The sequence below is a fragment of the Aspergillus multicolor genome (assembly GCF_047715735.1).
Source record: "Aspergillus multicolor strain CBS 133.54 unplaced genomic scaffold BDW74scaffold_44, whole genome shotgun sequence".
In the NCBI taxonomy this organism is placed as follows: domain Eukaryota; kingdom Fungi; phylum Ascomycota; class Eurotiomycetes; order Eurotiales; family Aspergillaceae; genus Aspergillus; species Aspergillus multicolor.
Window position 1 is genome coordinate 173,636 of NW_027395995.1, and position 16,673 is coordinate 190,308.

General features: G+C 54.1%; 1 protein-coding gene across 1 annotated transcript; it reads left to right on the forward strand.

Annotated features, from left to right (window-relative positions):
- Nucleotides 1-43: 43 nt before the first annotated feature.
- On the forward strand, nt 44-16,441 carry BDW74DRAFT_183355 (uncharacterized protein; the record flags this gene model as incomplete). Its single annotated transcript, XM_073730502.1, has 2 exons — nt 44-9,679; nt 9,725-16,441. The coding sequence occupies 2 exons, from the start codon at nt 44-46 to the stop codon at nt 16,439-16,441; spliced, it is 16,353 nt and encodes a 5,450-aa protein (XP_073578593.1).
- Between the last annotated feature and the right edge of the window lie 232 nt (nt 16,442-16,673).

Sequence of the window (16,673 nt, forward strand, 5' to 3'; positions counted from 1 at the left end):
TGAACCTAGGCAGGTCATGACGATCAACGACAGCCAAAACAATATGAAACCGCTGAGAGTTGAAACCGAGCGAGTCCCGACCCAGCTTGCATTGTCAAAGAAAGAGTCTCCGGAGGCCGTAGAGGTCTGTCTGCACGAGTTGATTAGACGGCAATGCGCAGCTCGGCCCGGCGCTGAGGCAGTGAGTGCCTGGGACGGAACATTCACATATGGGGAGCTCGAAACACACGCAAACCGTTTAGCGTCGGAATTGGATAGCCATGGCGTTGAGCCGGAGGTTTTTGTGCCAATCCTCTTTGAGAAAACAAGATGGGTGCTCGTGGCAATGTTAGGGATCTTGAAGGCCGGTGGAGCATTCGTGCTGCTGGATCCGTCACTGCCGCAGAAGCGTCTGGCAACTATATGCGCCAAGGTCCATGCAAGGTGTATCGTCGCCTCGCCGAAGCACGCTGAGCTGGCGGCACAGCTGGCGGAGGAGAGAATAGTCCTTGATGACGCCTGGGGTGCAGCCACCACCAGCAACACATCGGAGGGCATTGCCGACCGCGCAGAGCCACATAATGCCGCGTACACCGTTTTCACATCTGGAAGCAGCGGAGAACCGAAAGGTGTTGTTATCGAACATCGCTCGATATCGACCTCTGCAATGGCTGGCGGTAGAGCCTTGAATCTCAGCGAGTCATCCCGCGCGCTGCAGTTTGCCTCGTACGCTTTTGATGCCTGCTTGGCAGAAACACTATTCGTTTTGGTGCATGGTGGATGTGTCTGCATTCCGTCAGACAGCGATCGCAACAACAATTTAGCGGAGGTCGCGCGACGGCTTCGGATCAACTGGGCGCATCTAACACCATCGGTTGCACGCATTCTGAGCGTCGATGATATACCGCTCTTGAGAAGCCTGATCCTATTAGGTGAGGCGCCGCGACAAGACGATCTGGAGAAGTGGTACGGGCACGTGCGCCTTTTCAATGGCTTTGGACCCTCTGAATGTTCGATGGTGTGTTCCTTGTACGAATACGAATCCGCAGACGACACACCGGCGAGAATCGGGAGCGGACTTGGATGTCGACTATGGGCGGTGGAAGGGGATGACTTGGAAATGCTGGTGGCAGATGGAGACGTCGGGGAGCTGTTGATTGAGGGACCGATTGTTGGCCGAGGGTACCTTGATGATGAGCCCAAAACAGCCGCTGCATTTGTGGAGTGCCCGAAGTGGTTGCGGTCGCTTTCGCGAAATTCCACCAAGCGGCTGTACCGTACGGGCGATCTCGTCCGCTATCTCGATGACGGGTCCCTGCAGTATTTTGGGCGCAGCGGTACGGAGGTAAAGATTCATGGGCAGCGCATGGACGTGCTGGATATCGAGTATCACCTGCGCCAATTCCTGGCTGATGTAGTTCAGGACATCGCCGTTGATGTGGTTACGCCGAAAGATGATGATGACGCTCCGTTACTGGTAGCATTTGTGCTGCTGCGGGATCTGGATAAGTGGAGCAGCGAGCATGGCTTTCAGAACGAGTTTGAATCGGCCCAGCTGCATCTTCAACAGCAGCTGCCCGCATACATGGTCCCTAATGCGTTCATAGCGATAGAGGCCATGCCTTTAGGCAACAGCGGAAAACTTGACAGGCGAAGATTGCGAGAGATCGGAAACTCTAAGGCCCGCCGCGAGCTTTATCAGGGTTACGACCGCGAGACGTCAATCAAACGGAGACCCTCTAGCGTTGTCGAGGCCGCCATGTGCGCTCTGTGGGCAGAGGCGCTTCAAATATCAAAGGAGAATATTGGGCTGGACGATAATTTCTGGAGCCTAGGCGGCAACTCAATCCGCGCGATGAAGTTGGCAGGGGCTGCGCGGCGGTTGGGGTACGAGATCACGATGCAAGATATGTGGGATAGCAAGACACTGGAAGAATTGGCATCCGCGTTGGAGGCGCGCGTCGTGACTGGAGATGCAATGGTTTGCAAAGATGAAGCTATGATTCCGCCTTACTCTCTCGTCGCAGACAAAGGCACCCTGCCGTCTTTGCGAGGGCAATGTCCCCTGCAGGCCCCGGCCGAAATCGAAGACATATATCCCTGTACCCCATTGCAGGAAGGAATGTTTTCCTTGTCGCGAAGGGCTTCGCCTAACTTTACCATATACCAACAATACTCTCTGCCTCAAGGGATTGACATCGAGAGGTTTCAGAGAGCATGGGCCGCAGCCATTGAAGCGAACCCAATCCTACGCACGCGTATCGTTCAGGCTGATGACGGCCACCTATATCAGGTCGTAGTTAGGGGCGAGCCGATAGTATGGGACACATGGGCAGTGAAGGATGGCCTGCCTAGCCATTGGCACATCTGGACGATCAATCAGCCTCTTTTGAGACTTGCGCTGTCCGTTGATTTTGAAACAGAAGACACTAACCACCATTTCGCTATAGCGATGCACCACTCTTTAACCGATGGCTGGGCCCTTGCATTGGTGTTAGAGCAGGTGCAGGTTGCATATGAAGGGGAGACGTTGGATGGCCGACCATTTGCCCCGTTCGTGAAATATACAATGGCGTCCCAAAGAGGCGAATCTGTTGATTTCTGGAAAGAACAACTTTCGGACCTGCAAGCAATGCCATTTCCCAAACTGCCCAAGCCCGAGTACCGCCCTGAATCCAGCGAGATGATTGTACAGACGATAGAACATAGACGAAATGGGGCAGCTTTTACAGTAGATGGCATCACGATGTCCACGCAGCTGCGACTGGCTTGGGCCGTCCTCGTCTCGCAATACACCGACAGCGCGGACCTCGTTTTCGGCGTTACAGTGGCCGGCCGCGGAGCACAAGTACACGGAGTTGAGTCAATGACCGGGCCCACCATTGCAACCATTCCCATGCGAGTGAAGCTGGATTGGGATAAGAGTGTTGAATGTCATTTGAATGAGTTGCAAGCATGGGCAGTGCATACGACACCGCACGAGCAACTGGGGCTGCAGGAGATTGCCAAGCTGGGGACGGATGGCGCGACAGCTTGCCAGTTTCAGAGCCTTCTCCTTGTTCAACCCGAAGCTGATGGCTATAAAGCACCACGAATCTTTGGACAGCTCGACGCTGAGCAACAGGGTGCCGCATCTTCATATGCACTCGTGCTCGACTGCCAGCTGCTTGCGCATGGAGTGCGAATCACGGCGAGTCATGATCCTCATGTCATCCCAGGGGAGCAGGTGGACTGTCTACTGCACCAGCTTGAGCATACACTGCGTCAAATATCCGATACGCCGCATATACCACTTAGTAAGCTGGATACAATCAGTCCCGCAGACATAAATATTCTTCTTCGCTGGAACGGAACATTACCTGCGCCTTTGAATGCCTGCGCCCACGAGCTGATTGCACGTCGAGTAGCGTCGCAGCCGGACGCTTTGGCCGTGAATGCATGGGACGGAGAGTTGACCTATGATGAACTTGAGGTTGAAGCATGTCGTTTGGCGCGTCTTCTGCGGACCCAAGGAATCCGCCCCAACGCTTTTGTGCCAGTATACTTTGACAAGTCACGATGGGCGACTGTCGCTATGGTGGCAATTCTGAAGGCCGGCGGTGCATTCGTAATGCTGGATCCCTCCAATCCGGTCGCCCGTCTCCAGGAAATATGCCGCGAGATAAGCGCCCCGTTGCTGGTCACATCCAAATCACTCGCTGGTGCGGCAGAGGCTCTGGGTTCGCCCTTACTGATATTCGATCCTGAAATCATGGCAGAGCAACCAGGCATTGACCCTGGAATGGACGGCTGGTCAGCACCCACAGCGGAAGATCCCATGTACCTTGTGTTTACATCTGGTTCAACTGGCAAGCCGCGTGGGGTTGTCATATCGCATACAAACTGGTGCAGCAGTTCCGAGGCGAGATGTAGGAAAATGGGACTAAATCGCGACACCCGTCTTTTTCAGTTCTCCTCGTACTCGTTCGATTTCAGCGTTGAAGACAATATGTTGACGCTGATTGCCGGGGGCTGTATCTGCGTACCGTCGAACCATGATCGAACGTCGGATCTCGCTGGAGCCATCACCAGGTTTAGGGCGAACTATGCTAATCTGACGCCTTCGGTGGCGCGGACTTTGCGCCCGTCTGACGTCCCAACGTTAAAGCGTCTCGCGTTCTGCGGTGAACCATCCACCAAAGCAGACATCCAAACCTGGTGCTCTGATACCTCGCATGTTGAGCTTCTGAACTTGTATGGCCCAGCGGAGTGCGCCGTAACGGCAACAACCCAGCGTTATCCTAGTCCATCAGGCGCGACAAACGACATTGGGCGTGGTTGTGGTGCAGTGACGTGGGTTGTCGATAGTCAAGGCTACGAGCGGTTGGCTCCCATTGGTGCAGTAGGTGAACTAATCATCGAGGGCCCTCTCGTCGGCCAAGGATACATCAACGAGCCAGCAAAGACAGCTGCTGCGTTCATTGCTCCACCTCGATGGTTGAGCCAGTTCCGCGATAAACCTTCTCGACTTTACAAAACCGGTGACCTTGTCCAGTACCTTGCGGATGGCTCCTTGCGGTACGTCGGTCGGAAGGACACCCAGGTGAAAATTCGCGGTCAGCGCGTGGAACTGGCCGAGATCGAATTCCACGTCCAACGATGCTTTCCCGTTGCATCCGACGTCGCCGTCGACATCGTACGCCCCGCGTCTGGACTGGGTCCGACCCTCGTTAGCTGGGTTGTGTTGCAGGACGAAGACGACATTGATTCGGATCAAACAGACTGGCTGGGATCGCAAAACTCGATGTTTCAGAAGATGGTCACTCGGGCGAGGCCGCAATTGGAGACCTCTGTCCCAATCTATATGGTGCCGGATATGTTCCTTCCCGTGCGGCAAATGCCGCTCACTCGTACAGGCAAAGTCAATAGACGTCAATTGCGCTCATGGACTGAGGAATTGTCGGCAGAGGCAATATCGTCATGGCGATTGGGACAGACAGGGCGCCGACGCCCACCGGTAACTCCCAGGCAGCAGGTAATCCAGGAGCTGTATGCGAGAACGCTGAATGTCCCAAGCGAGGAGATCGGGCTGGACGACCACTTTTTCCGCCGCGGAGGAGACTCTATTCTTGCGATGAAACTTGTAGCTCTCGCCCGGTCGGCTGGCTTGCAGCTGGTTGTTTCAGACGTTTTCAGCAGTCCTCACCTCGTTGACCTAGCCGACAAGAAGTTTCTACCGCAGCTGGTGGCTAAGCAAGACGTTCCCGATCCCTTGTCCTTGCTGCCATCAGACATAGTTCGGCAGGAAGTTATGGCGGCAGTCGTTGGAGGGGGCGAGATTGCGGAGGAACAAATAGACGACATCTACCCGTGCACGCCTATGCAGGATGGGCTCATGGCGCTCTCTTTGCAATCACCGGGTAACTATGTCGCAACCTGGCGGCATGACCTTCGAAGTGACCTAGATCCTGACCGATTGCAGGTTGCATTCGCGGCTACAGTGGCGGCCAATCCAATTCTGCGCACGCGCCTGACGCACTGCCATCCTCATGGCACATTCCAGGTCGTGGTCCGCGATGAGCAGGTGGTCATTCCTATGTTCTCCACTCAAGAAGCCTGGGAGAGTGCCAGGAAATTGCGCACATCACAAATGGGGCTCAATAGTCGTCTCTGGGAGGCTGCACTCATTACCAACAGTCCAGTGCCCCAGATGATCCTGACCTTGCACCACGCGCTGTATGATGACTGGTCAATCCCCTTGCTATGGGATCAAGTTCAAGCGGCGTACGAAGAACCAACGACGGTCTTGCCGCCCTGTCCATTTAGCCCATTCGTACATTATGTCGCCCAGTCGAAGGGGGCTGATCAATACTGGCGGTCTCAACTGGAAAATATGCAAGCACCGGCCTTCCCTGCTCTTCCATCATCGACTCATAGTCCGCGGCCCGACAAGGTAATGCGTCACCCAGTCTCCGATCTTCCTGCAGGGAAGCATGATTTTACCTTGTCCATGGCCATCAATCTTGCATGGGCAATTCTCCTCTCTCAGTATACGGACTCCGACGATGTGGTGTTTGGCCTTACTGTCAACGGACGAGGGGCATCGCTTGCCGGGATTGAGACAGTTACAGGTCCGACTGTTGCCACAGTCCCTTTGCGTGTCCTCCTGCAGCCGGGGAAGTCGGTCGAAGATCAGTTGAGAGATCTAAGAGTGCAGGTCTTGGAGATGACGGCGTACGAGCAGTTCGGTCTTCAAAACATTCGAGCTCTGAGTGGCGATGCTGCCCAGGCATGCAATTTTCAGACACACCTTGGTGTACAGCTGCTGCAGACTTCTCCAGGTAATTCGCTGGTGACGCATACAGAAGATCTAAGTGCAGATTTACGTACGGTTTCGAGCTACGCCTTCGTGATCGTCTGCGAAATGTCGGATGCACACCAAGGAGCCATGGATGTTGTTGCAAGCTATGACTCGCTCGTCGTGGCCCCAATCCAGGCCCAAAGAATGGTCGAGCAGTTTGAGCACATTCTTAGGCAGATCCTCGGCCAACCTTCGCAGAAACTCGGCAGTATCTCTGCGGTGAGTCCACAGGACATGATCCAACTTGACCAGTGGAATGCCACGTTGCCCAAATCTTGTGATAAGTGCTTGCATGATTTGGTTTTCGACCACGCCGAGACAACCCCTGATGAGCCAGCGATATCAGCGTGGGATGGCCAGGTTACCTACGGCGAACTCAAGCTGGTCTCTCTTCACCTCGCGAGTATGCTTCGTGACCGAGGGGTAGGACAAGGGACGATTGTCACGATTTGTTTAGAAAAAAGCAAATGGGTCGTTGTATCCATGCTCTCAGTGATGTCCCTTGGGGCGGTTATCTCCTGTCTTGATCCCAAATACCCGGGCGACCGTCTCCGAGATGTCCTCGACCAAACGCAGCCGTCAATAATCATGGTATCACCGGGACTGGCTGAAAGATTCTCTGAATATGAAGGCAAAGCCAGTGTGATAACTGTTCCTACTGAAATTGGTTTGGCCGGAAAAATGGAGTGCCAGAGTGACTGGGCACGCGATCCGACAAAGTCCGCCTTCATCATTTTTACCTCCGGCTCCAGTGGCCGACCAAAGGGGATCATGGCGACGCATCGAAATCTTGCAACAAGTATCCGTAATCATTCACCTGCAATGCGTCTAACATCCTCTAAGCGAGTTCTTCACTTTGCATCATATGCGTTTGATGCCAGTCTGCACGAGATTTTCGCCAGTCTGGTCAATGGGATATGTGTATGCATTCCGTCCGAGCATAGTCGGATGAACGCCTTGGTGCCATTTTTGGTGGAGCATAATGTTGATTGGGCGTCTCTAACATCGTCCATGCTCGCAACGCTCGAGCCGAAAAACATTCCTAGCTTGAAAACAGTTGTCGCTTGCGGCGAGCCACTTACGCGACATGTGGTCGAGCGCTGGGCGCCACGGGTAACCCTTCTTAACGGTTACGGACCGGCGGAATGCTCAGTATGCGTAGCAGTAGGACACGTGGTAGCTGAGGGCTGGAGAACTGGAGTCATTGGCCCAATGTTCGGGTCCGTTGGATGGGTGACATTGCCCTCTGATCCGGGACGGCCTTCCCCTCTTGGCGCGGTCGGGGAGTTGTTGATCGAGGGCCCCGTGGTCACCGACGGTTATCTGCAGCGACCGGACTTAACGGCAAATGCGTACATTGAGCCTCCCGCCTGGTTGGTACGGTACCGGAAAGGTCACCCTGGTCGGGTATACCGGTCTGGGGATCTCGTGGAGATGACATCGGAAGGTTGGATCCGCTACATTGGCCGGAAAGACACCCAGGTCAAGCTCCGCGGCCAACGGCTCGAGCTGGCAGAAGTCGAATACCATGTGCGTTGTTGCCTGGATTGCATCGATGTCGTGGTGGAGAAGGTCGAGTTCGCCGACAGCTACAATGAAGCAATCCTTGTGGCCTTCATATTGGGCTCCGCAGATCAAAACGGGGCATACATCGATTCTTCATCACTCTTTGACCCGCCAAACGCGGCCTTTAGCCACAAGACACAACTGGCGGAGGTCGCGTTGCGAGATTTAGTTCCAGCTTACATGGTTCCTTCATTGTTCCTGTCGCTAAGGCAATTTCCTCAAACGGCTGGTGGCAAAGTTGACCGTCGACACCTACGACATGAAGTTTCGACCTTATCGCCGGTTGAACTCCAGGTATATCGTCAGACGGCTATACCAATGCCGCAGCGGCAACCGACCACGAAACTGGAGTCGATTATCCAGGAAGTGCTGGCAGATGTGCTCGGTCGGGAAACCAGCAATCTTGGTGTCGATACGAATTTCTTCCACGTAGGCGGCGATTCGATCGGTGCCATGCATTTGGTATCACAATTGAGCGGGAACGGCATCAGGACCACAGTAGAGGCTATCTTCAAGAACCCGACAATTGCAAGTCTAAGCGCCTCCATCGAGTCAAGTGCGTGCACAAGTGAGGAGGGAACATTGCTTGACTCAGACAGCGAGCACTCCGACATGCCATTCCAGTTGCTATCTCTCACAAACGACCAATATCAACGCTTTATGGAACGTGTTGTATATCCTCTGCAGGATGTGGGCTTCATCGTGTCGGACGCCTACCCGACCTCCAGCATCCAAGAGGGTATGCTTCTCAGTCAGGCAAAAGATGGGTCTATGTATCACAACCGATACATGTTCACTATGCATCCTCGGGAGGGCGGCTTAATTGACCCGATGAGAATCGGACAAGCCTGGCAGGCAGTCGTAGACAAACACCCTCTTTTGCGTACGGTGTTTCGAGAGTCTGTGCGTGCCGACGGGACCATAGATCAATGCGTGCTGGAACCGTCACCAGCTGCGATGACACACCTAGAGGTGACTGGCGATGATCTGCTTGAGCAACTCGCTAAACATAGCCCGTCACCCATTCCCCCAATGCATCCTCCACACCGACTGTCCATCCTAGCGGCACAAGACGGGTCGCTTGGGTGTTTGTTGGAAGCTAGTCACGCCCTTCTGGACGGTATCTCGTGGCAAGTACTTCTCCGAGATTTGACGCTAGCGTACAACGGCCATCTGGAGCCGCCGCGCTATAACACATACCGTGATTATGTCGCTCATATCCAAGAGCAAGATCAGGAGGCAGCCAAAAAGTTCTGGACCGAGTATGCCATGGGCATAGAGCCTTGCATGTTTCCACAGATTGTCCCCGCGGCTACAAACAAGGAGACGACAGCCACGTACGGGAGGCAGCAAATCCGCCTAGGTCGCACAAAAGAGCTGTTCCTCTTCGCCCAGAAATACGAGCTAACAATTGCGTCGGTGTTCCAACTCGCGTGGGCGTTGACTCTGGGCGTTTACTGTCGGACGGAAGATGTCTGCTTCGGGTACATGACATCAGGACGTGACGCTCCAATTCCGGGTATCCATGATGCCATCGGTCCATTCATCAACCTCCTGCTCTGTCGGGTCAATCTTGGTGGGGGGAAATGCGCATTGGATCTACTCCATCGGTGTCAGCAGGAGTTCGCCCGCTCTCTACAATTTCAGTACCGATCGCTCGCAGCCATCACTCACCAGTTGGGTATAAGAGATCTATTCAATTCGATATTATCAGTGAATAAACGTGTCCCGCGGCTGGAAGCGACAGAATGCCCGTGGGTGTTAGGAGAACAGGACGCGGAGGGCTCGAGCGAGGTGAGTTATTTCCAGGATCGCTTGAATGGCGCTGAGTCGATATAGTATCAAGTGTCTCTCACCGTCGACGTCGATGAGGAGGTTCTTGACATGATCCTGGATTATCACTGTGAGTGGCTGAGCACAAAGGGCGCAACCTTCGTCCTCGATGCTTTCACGAAGGCTGTCGAGGGTATAATCTACAATCCAATCCAGAGTGCGACCAAAATATCGCTTCTCGGACATAACTCGGAGCAGCTCGTCTGCCAATGGAACTCGAATGTTGCATCACCAGTTGATAGGTCACTCGCTGAGATCATACTCGATCAGTGCCGATATCGGCCTGACGCCGCAGCCGTTTCCAGCTGGGATGGGAATTTCACGTATCATGAGGTTGATAAGTACTCTTGTGACATCGAGCTAGGATTGAGATCGATTCCCGGGATTGGTGAGGGATGCATCGTACCGATCTATGCCTCGAAATCGCGCTGGGTGCCAGTGGCCATGCTTGGCGTGGTCCGAGCTGGTGCCGCGTTTGTCGTGTTCGACGTCAGTCATCCCGCGTCGCGATTGAAGGAAATCTGCGCCAGCATTAATGCCGAGGTCGTCCTTACTCTGCGTCAAGATGCTTCGGAAGCAAGCAATCTAGGATGCGGCGTTCTGTGTGTTGACGAGATGGAAAGAGGAGAGGAGAGCGGAGTGGAGAAAGAGAAGGCCGAGACCGAGACGGAAGGCACCGACCTCGGGCACGTGACTGCGGCCTTTGACTCCTCGCGGCCGCTCTATCTTATCTTCACCTCCGGTTCAACAGGCAAGCCCAAGGGTGCCATTATCAGCCATCGAGCCTTTGCAACGAGCGCTCGTGCCCACAGCCATGCGTTGCACATTACAGCCGCCTCGCGTGTTCTTCAATTCTCTTCCTTTGCCTTTGACGTTAGCATTGCCGAGATTCTCACTACTCTCACTGTTGGCGGCTGTGTTTGTATTCCCTCAGAGCAGCAACGAACTGACGCCCTAGCTGATGCTGCTGCGCACTTGCAAGCCAACTGGGCGTCTCTCACTCCATCGGTGGCGCGTGTGCTGCAACCTTCCGACTTTCCAACCCTACAAACCGTGATCCTCATTGGCGAGGTTGTCACCGCGAAGGAAATCAGCCAGTGGGCACCGGCCGTTGACGTTTTTGTGACTTATGGACCCGCAGAATGCGCAGTCTACTGCGCAGCTACTGATGCGCCCATTACAACAGAATCGAATGGACGAGAGTTTGGTCGACTCGTCGGTTGTCAGGGCTGGGTGGTCGACCCTGCCGATGTGGACCTACTCCTCCCAATCGGCGCCATTGGCGAGCTATTGATCCAAGGTCCAATTGTCGGCAATGGTTATCATAACGAGCCGGAATTGACGGCACGGTCCTTCATTGAGCCCCTGTCTCGGATTCCCTTCATTACAACTGCATCGTCGAAGTTGTACCGCACGGGCGATCTCGTTCGGCTGACGGAGCAAGGAACCTACGAATTCATCCAACGCAAAGACTACCAAGTGAAGCTCCGAGGCCAGCGGTTGGAACTAGGTGAGGTGGAATACCAGCTTAGGGCGGCATTGCCTGATGGCGTTGACGCGATCGCTGATCTCTGCACCACCGTCGATGGGGCCAAAATTCTGGTGGCTTTCATCCACATACCGCAGTCTATCCCTGAAGACACAGTGATCCCGTCGAAGGATGAGCTTCTCTTAGGTGTTGCCACATCTCGTTTTCATCATGTCGCGCAAGAAGCTCAAGATCACTTGCATGAGAAGTTACCAGGATATATGGTACCCACACTGTTCCTACCGCTGCGATTTGTGCCCTTGACATCCTCTGCAAAGATTGATCGCAAGTGCCTTCGCGAAATAGTAGCGCGCCTATCGGTTGAAGACGTGCAGACAATGATCGGGGTTCATGACATACAAGACAGGCCGCAGCCTGTTACCGCTACGGAATCCCACCTCCAAGAAATCTGGGCCCAGGTCCTCAACCGCTCCCTTAGCCAAATTGGCAGGGAAGACAACTTCTTCCGCCTTGGGGGTGACTCCATTCTAGCCATTCAATCGATCCCCATAGCCCGCAGATCCGGCCTAAATATCTCAATGAGCGACATCTTCAAGTACCCACGTCTCTGCGATCTAGCGGCAGCCGCTCGACCGGCCAACGATGAGAACAACCCGTCTGTTCTCCCTTTCAGTTTGCTTCCCGACAATACGCGAAGCAATGATCTGCTTGAATATGCCGCTCGGGAGTGCGGGTTATTACCCAGCCAAGTTGAAGATATCTATCCTTGCACCGCCTTGCAGGAAGGTCTCATGACGCTATCGGAAAAGTCTCCCGGTGACTGTGTTGTGACATTTGAATATCCACTACATGCCGGTATTGATATGGAACGGTTTGAATCAGCATGGCAGACCACCGTTTCTGCCAATCCCATTTTACGCACTCGCATGGTTCATGTCGAAGGGCTACGCGGTACTTATCAAGTGGTGACTCGGACGCCTGCACGAGTGTTAGAGTCTGAGGACTTGGAGTTCCACCGTGCGACAATTAAGGGGCTCGAAACCTCTATGACCATTGGTTCCAACTTGGTCGTCTTGTCAGTCGTCCGAAAGGGCGAGGAAGGGACGGTTTTCTTCCTGACTATACATCATGCTCTGTACGACGCATGGTCCTTGTCCGTGCTTTGGGACCAAGTCCTTGCGGCGTACAATGGGCACCATCTTCACTCGCGCCCATTCAACCACTTCATAAAATATTGCAAGGAGCATGGCGACACCGTACGCTTTTGGCGCTCAGAGCTGGCCAACTTGCGGTCGTCAGTCTGGCCATCGCTACCGTCTTCTCGGCACACGCCATCTCTTAGGTCCTCCATACAACGTGAAATTCCATTTGAGCACCCGTCTACAGAGTTTACCATGTCAACTATGATTCAACTCGCCTGGGCTGTTATAATGTCCTGCTATACGGATTCTGAAGACCTTGTATACGGCCTTACTGTCAACGGGCGCAACGCGCCATTGCCTGGCATTGAAGAGCTTTCTGGTCCAACATTTGCGACCGTCCCCTTCCGCACACAACTTCGCCTACATGAGACCGTCCGAACAGCTCTTGCTCAGGTACAAGACAAAATTACAACGCTGATTCCTTTCCAGCAGTACGGTCTACGCAACATCCGGCATCTTGGGCCAGAGGCCGCCCAAGCCTGTGGCTTCCAATGTCATCTGGGAATCCAACTACAGTCAGACGACACGGAAGACAATGGCCTCTACAGCAGTTCGTCCTCGGCCTATAAGGATCATGGTGCGTTCAGTGACTCTGCATTGATAGTCATCTGCTATTTGAACAAACTGGACTCTCGGATTTCAGTCGAAGTGAACTACGACGACCGGGTAACATCGCAAGCGGATCCTGAGCGTATCTTTTCTCAGTTCGCACATATCCTGCAACAACTCCCAGCCTGTCTTGAGTCTCCGCTGTCGCAGCTTGATCTGTTAAGTCCTGACGACAGAAATCAACTTTACCAATGGAACTCTAGCCCTCCTTTGCCGTGCCATGGATCCCTCCAGGACGCCGTTTTAGCTTTTGCAACGTTTACTCCTACCTCCCCAGCCATCTCTGCTTGGGATGGCGAATTGTCCTTCTTTGAGTTGCACCAAATATCTCACGAGCTTGCCTACCGGTTGCAGGGCGAGGGGGTAGGTCGCGGAAGCATCGTTCCCGTTTGCTTTCGTCGGTCCAAATGGGTCGCCGTAGCAATGCTAGCGGTGCTTCTTGCCGGTGGCGCATGCGTTCCGCTCGACCCGGACCATCCTCCAGAACGCATCCGCACCATACTTGCCCAAACGCGGCCAGATCTGGCACTCGTCGGCGAGACAACCGGTTTTGCGCTTGATGGCTGCAATGTGCGCTCATTGCGGGTTCCCATCAGTGTACCGGAGCCAGCGACCCCATGTTCCCTCCCAGTTGTTGGTACTCATGATCCAGCATTCATCATGTTCACATCTGGGACCACCGGGCAGCCAAAGGGAATTGTACTTGAGCATACCAATATACTCACCAGCATCCTCCATCACAGTGGCCCTTGCAACATCGACCGCAATACACGGTGTCTGCACTTCTGCTCCTATGCGTTCGACGTTAGTCTCTATGAGATATTTACGGTTCTTGCCAACGGCGCCTGTGTTTGCATTCCATCCGAACAGGACCGTCTAAACAATCTTCCTGGCTTCATTGCTCGCCATCGAGTAAATACCGCTTACATCGCGACCTCACTCCTCCACCGACTGCTAAAGCCGGAGCTTGTGCCTGACCTTCATACCATCAACGTCGGCGGAGAGCCACTGACTCAGGACATCGTGGACACCTGGGCCGACCGGGTAACCTTGATCAATAACTATGGCCCCGCTGAAACAACACCTTGCGCTGTAGGCAGGGTTCACAGGCAATCCTGGGCCACAGGCCAGATCGGGCCGGTTGTTGGTGGCAGGGGTTGGGTCACAGTCCCATCGGACCCCTCACGCTTGGCGATGGTAGGCGCAATCGGTGAATTACTGGTTGAAGGTCCTATAATCTCGCGAGGGTACCTCAACGAGCCCACGAAGACTGCTGACAGCTATCTCCCATCGAACCCTTCATGGATGGCTCAATTCTGTGATGACAAGACGCCGAGTCGCTTATATCGCACCGGGGACTTGGTCTCATACATGCCTGATGGTTCCATTCGCTTTATAGGGAGAAAGGACACCCAGGTCAAGCTTCGGGGACAAAGGGTGGAATTGGCAGAGGTTGAACATCACGTTCGTCTATGTTTCCCCGATGTCACTGAAGTTATTGCTGAGGTGGTGAACACCGCTGAATCCGACGGGGGACCGTCTAACCTCGTCGCATTTATCGGTCTTCCATCTTCCCAAATCAACGGTAAAGCTGAAGACAAGGGCATCTTCAGTGTCCCTGATGCAGAATTCATAGAGGCTGCACAGGATGCCATGAGGCGACTAGCTGCAACTTTGCCGTCGTACATGGTTCCGACTGTATTCCTACCGCTACTACGAGCGCCCCGGACCCAGAGCGGCAAGCTTGACCGTGGCCGACTACGAGACCTCGCTGCAGCTATTCCACGGGAACGGCTACAACCTCTGTCTCCACCGCCGTCTGCGGTTGGAGCAGCAGCGCCAACCCAGCAGGAGGAAATGCTTATCAGCTTGTGGGCTGCTGCCTTATCCATTCCCTGCGAACGAATCAGTACCAATGACGATTTCTTTCATCTGGGCGGCGATTCTGTCTCGGCTATGGTACTTGTCAGTCTCGCGCGTCGTCGAGGCATGCTGCTTTCTGTCTCCGACATCTTCCTCAACCCCGTTCTCGCCGCTCTGGCTAGTAGGATGCAACATCTCCACGATGCTGCCAAGGAGGAGAACGATGCACCTTACCAAGCCGGCTCACTGCTCAACATCGACAGCCTCGAGAATTTCCTGCCCTCGAACACCGACCTTCTGCCTCTAGGCATCCATCCCAGCCAGGTAGAGGACCTCCTTCCCACTACGGAATTCCAGCGTACCTTCCTAGCTGGTCCCGGTACCGGCAGCTACCTGCGCCTCTACATTCCGCGTACAATCAATGCCGGTCAAGTTCTAGTTGCTTTCGATGCCTTGGTTCGTCACCACCCTATGCTTCGTACGGCCTTTCTTGCCGATGATTGCGGTACTGTAGCCGTGGTCTTGCAGAACTCGCACCTCAATATGTATCATCTTCATGACCCAACAGGTGATATAGAGTCATATGGCGATGCAATCTGTGCAAATGATTACGTGACCAGTATTGGAGACTGCCAAGTCCATGTCAAGGCCTGGCTTGTTACACCGGCGGATGGACATTCCCCGCGTATGCTTATCATCCGCACATCGCACGCTCAGTACGACGGGCACTCCCTCCCGCTGCTCATTGACGATTTAGCCGCCGCATTGCAGGACCATCCGTTGCGCCCCATTGTCCCTTCCTATCCACTCTACCTGCGGCATCGCCAATGTAAGCGAACGGACCATGCCATCCGGTTCTGGCAGGAGTATCTCCAGGGTGCTCAGATGCCAACCATACCTGATGGCATTCATCCCTTGGATTGTCAGGAGACCGGGAACTACATGCTGTATGGCCGACGTAACATCTCCATTGTTATCCCACCGGAGGGTATAACCCTGGCATCTCTCATCAAGGCCGCGTGGGCCATAGTGCTCGCGCGAGCGACGGGAGAGCGCGACATAGTGTTTGGCCACACCCTCAACGGGCGAGATGCGCCCATCTCCGCGATCCACGAGATGATCGGGCCCTGTGTGACAGTTTCGCCTATGCGCGTAACATTCCCCTCAAGCATCCTCGTCCCCGATCTTCTCCACCTCGTGCAAACCCAGTATGCGCGCGCAATGCCTTTCGCAGACATCGACTTCGAGTACATCCGCCATCACGCCACGAACTGGGACCCAAGCACGCAGTTCAACAGCGTCGTGACGCATCAAGCCAACCAGGCCAACAATTCACCCAGGACGTCTGTCCAGCTTGCTGGTGAAGACTGTGTCTGGCGCATGGTCGACCATGGTGTCACTCCGCATCTGAATCTCACTACCACTCCGTGGCAGGATACACTTACTATACAGCTGTCGGCGCCCAGCTCGAGACTCTCAGTTCAACGGCTTGAGGAGCTGTTGGGGTGGTTCTGTGATACTCTGGTGGAGGTTGAGCGGGGTGGGACTCTTGTTCTTTGACTTTGACCTGTTCTCGAGTTTTGTTACTTGACGGATATCATATGACAATTGTTATACCTCTTTATTATATGTATTTATGTTTTGTCCTTCAGCTTACCACCTGCCTGCATTGCTCAACCTACCATCTAGACATACAGATTGTTTGATCTACTTACATAGTCCTTCCTTTACCGTCCTTCAGTTCCTTAGGTTTGGTGTAATATGGGACACAGTCCCTGTAGGGTGCCCATTT